At 45.8% G+C, this 3,975-nt stretch overlaps 1 protein-coding gene across 2 annotated transcripts in view; it reads right to left on the bottom strand.

Moving 5' to 3' along the window:
- Positions 1-1,708, bottom strand: part of SPTY2D1 (SPT2 chromatin protein domain containing 1) — a 21,388-nt gene extending 19,680 nt beyond the window's left edge. For both annotated transcript variants that reach the window (XM_072422228.1, XM_072422230.1), the window contains exon 1: positions 1,519-1,708. In XM_072422228.1, the coding sequence (XP_072278329.1) occupies positions 1,519-1,578 (60 nt within the window). In that variant the 5' untranslated portion in view covers positions 1,579-1,708. The remainder of the gene's footprint in view (positions 1-1,518) is intronic.
- Between the last annotated feature and the right edge of the window lie 2,267 nt (positions 1,709-3,975).

Raw genomic sequence — 3,975 nt, 5'->3', positions numbered from 1 at the left:
AGGCACGGGTCAATACACAGGGAGATCTCCTAATAAGACACAGGGATATCTAATAAGATCAGGCACAGGAAAGGTCAATACACTGGGAGATCTCCAAAAAAAGGTTCGTCTCAGGCAAAGGTCAATATAATAGGAAATCTCCTAATAAGATCAGGCATAGGCACAAGTTAATACACAGAGAGATCTCCTAATAAGACTGAGGACTGAGCACAGGTCAATACACAGGGAGATCTCCTAATAAGAAACAGGGAGATCTAAGATCAGACACAGGGAAGGACAATACCCTGGGAGATCTCCATTCAAAGTCAGTCGCATGCAAGGGTCAATATGATGGGAGATCTCCTAACAAGATCAGGCATGGGCAGGGGTCAATACACAGGGAGATCTCCATAAAAAAAAAAATCGGGCACAGGCAGGGGGAAATATACTGGAAGATCCCCCAATAATATTGTAAGGATATATACCCATTTTTATCAGAAGAAGCCTTTATACAGAATATATTTTGAGGATTGCAATTAATGAATCTAATCTTCGTTATTTGTGTACTTGACCAAGTTATTTGTTTGTAATAATGTGTCAGGAAACCCTAACATTTTTATATGATTTCGGGGAAATAAGGAACAAGGGTTTCATGGAAAATATCATTAAATGTTTATGCTTATGATTCTTGGTATTACCAAATTCATACAGATAATCAATGTGCGTCACTTATATCTTTTATAATTACTTTTGAATATGTATAAAAGCACAAACATCCGCCCTGGAATGAGCATGAGTAGCAGAGTAAATGCTCATACTTCTTAAAGTGACCCTATCATTAGGAAAGCAACCTGGAATTATATCCCATGGATCCCCCCCCCTCTCGATGCGCTGTGGTTGCTCCCACCAGCCACTGTCATCTGTAGTGACATGGCAGCAAGTGGGATGAACCACAGCACCCAGCCAGGGAGGGGAGGTCCAACACAGATACCAGTGGCCATTGCCTGGTTTATTTCCCAGGTTGATTTGATTTATGAATTTCTGGATTTTTATGAACAAACAACTCGCAAATAGTTAGCCCCATCTATCACCCCTCCCCCCAATAGATTACCCCATCATCTTCTCAATTGCCCCAAAGTGACTGGAAACACCCCCAACCTTCCCATTAGAACCCCAATAAGGGCCACAACCCCCATCTCCCCAGACCCCAAACAATCCTCCAGGGCCCTTTAAAGAGGTTCCCAGTCACCCCTCCAAAGCATTCCCAGCAAACTGCCCCACTGGCTCCTTATCACCTCAGAATTGCCTTCAATACCCCCAGGTCTCCATTCTACCCCATTCAATCACTCCAGACTGCCCCAACCGAAAATCTGCCTCCTATCGACCACTCAGGGTTATTACCCGTCCTGAACTCCTACAGCCCCCTCTGAACGCTCCTTAGGCCTCCAATGGCCTTTTCCTCCATTCACTCCAGACGTTTCTTCAGAAAAGCTGCCCCCCACCACCCCATATGTTCCACGGTTCTGCTCTCCCTCTCACCGTGCCAGTCCCGCCGCTCGACTGGGCCGCAGCCACCTTCAACACGTTGACGAAATCCATCCCGGCACCGCCGCTACCTCCACTCCGGGGACCCTCCGCCACCAGCCACCGCTTCCCGACCCTCTCGGTGACGCACTTCACTGCCAGAAAGTACCAGAGAGCTCCCGCTGACGTCACTTCCGCCCGTAGTGAAGCCAGCCAGGCGCCATGGTGCCAGAAGACGCATCACTCGTGACCCCTGGCGGCGGAAGTGGCTGCGGGGGGGAGAAAAGAAGTTCGCTTTCCAGCAGTTAAGATGGCCGCTGGTTGGTTAAAGTGAACCTGTGACTCGTTGTGTTGCAAAGCTTTTCAGTTATTTCAAAATGTGTAACTTCGCTTTCTACTGTACCAGTGTGTTCACAGCACCCCTACCACAATCAGAAATGTGTGTCTTGGCATTTTAATTCTCCCAATAATGTGACTGCATTTAACAGGGCTCTCTTGTAGTGTGTCTCCATGGGGAGGGCAGGAGAGAGAGAGACAGAGATCAAAGTGGTGCAGCGAGAGAGAGACAGAGATAGAGATCAAAGTGGTGCAGCGAGAGAAAGAGAGAGATCAAAATGGTGGGTGCAGGGAGGGAGAGAGATCAAAATGGTGCAAGGAGATAAATAAAAATGGTGCAGGGAGAGAGAGAGATCAAAGCGAAGTGGTGCAGGGAGAGAGAGCGAAATGATGCTGAGAGAGATCAAAATAGTGCAAGGGGAGAGAGAGGGAGATCAAAGTGGTGCTGAGAGATAGATCAAAATGTTGGGTGCAGGGAGAAAGAGAGATCAAAATGATGCTGAGAGAGGTCAAAGTGGTGGAGAGAGATAAAAATGGTGCAGGGAGAGAGAGAGAGATCAAAGTGGTGCAGCGACAGAGAGCAAAATGGTGCTAGAGAGAGAAAGAGAGAGATCAAAATAGTGCTGAGAGAGATAGATCAAACTGGTGGGTGCAGGGAGAGAGAGAGAGAGATCAAAGTGGTGCAGAGTGAGAGAGATCAAAATGGTGTTGAGAGAGGGAGAGAGATAAAAATGGCGCAGGGAGAGAGAGAGATCAAAGCGAAGTGGTGCAGAGAGAGAGAGAGCAAAATGATGCTGAGAGAGAGAAAGAGAGAGATCAAAATAGTGCAAGCGGAGAGAGAGAGAGATCAAAGTGGTGCTGAGAGAGAGATCAAAATGGTGCAGGGAGAGAGAGAGAGGGGGATCAAAATGGTGCAGAGAGAGAGAGATCAAAGTGGTGCTGAGAGAGGGAGATAAAAATAGTGCAGGGAGAAAGTCAGAAGAGGAGCACATTGGTGCAATGAGGTGTGTAGGTGAGGTGTAGGTGAGGTGTGGGGGGGGGGGGTTACTTTTTTGCTCACAGTCCAGTTGCAGCCATACAAAGCTCTGTACTGGGAATAAAACTCTGAGAGCCCAGATTTCGCTCTCTCCAATACACAATCATGTTGAGCACTGCAGCTCCCTATTGTGGACTAAGACGACTCATTATAAAAATCTGGAGAAATAACAAACAAGTGAATCATCTGATTGGTCAGTATGAGTCTGGGTGATACAATCCCTGTCTGTGCTACAAGCAGAAGTTTTTATACACTTTACATAGAATTCAGTGACATTGTGTGTTGTCATTGCAATGAAACCACAAATTAACAAACCGTGCAGTCTGAACAAAGCAGTATTGGGGTATTTAGTTATGGATCCCTCAGACTCTAGGAAGGACCTGGCAGTCAATAGAAGTGGCCAAAAGTCTGGGTGATGGAGCAGTCAGACTGGCAATGCCATATTCCTATCCTTCAAATTGGGCTTTCAGCAGCTCGAGACCTTGAGAAGTAGAGACAGTACTCACAGCCAATCAGGTGTCCTGCATTCACATGTACTTTCAAGGAATACTGATAGGAGTAGAGAGATGACCTTATCACATTATTGCTGCTCTTTCATTCTCAGGTCACAAGCTTTTTTTTGTACATTGAGCTTCTTTAATTCAGGCATGTACGCTATGACTAACACAAGTTTACCCACACCCTTTAATTTACTTGTCAGCCAGTTTTTACACGCTGTATTTAATGGTGTGCCGCTCATCTCTTGCTCAGGCACTGCTGGAATACGTACATACCTAGGGAGGCCATACAGACTTTGCATTGCTGTGGAATTTATTATGAGTGTAATAATAGGGTGAGTGTTTGCACAGCTTGCATAGGTCTACAGATCTTCACACTGTTGTTTAATATAATGGAGAAGGCTGTCAGTATGTAAAATAAATCCCAAAAGAGCATATTCCTACCTTTCCTTACCTATATCTATTCTGTATATATGGACTATGCACAGTGCTACTTCTCTTGTCCAGTACCCTGTGTGTAATTCTCAGCATCTGTTCTTATTCTGTATGTATGGCAGTGCCACTTCTTTTGTCCTTACCACTTCTTTGGGTGGTAATTTCTCT

This window comes from Pyxicephalus adspersus, chromosome 9 (assembly GCF_032062135.1).
Source record: "Pyxicephalus adspersus chromosome 9, UCB_Pads_2.0, whole genome shotgun sequence".
NCBI lineage: Eukaryota > Metazoa > Chordata > Amphibia > Anura > Pyxicephalidae > Pyxicephalus > Pyxicephalus adspersus.
The sequence above is the reverse complement of the archived record's forward strand: the minus strand, read 5'-3'. Positions and strand labels throughout refer to the sequence as shown.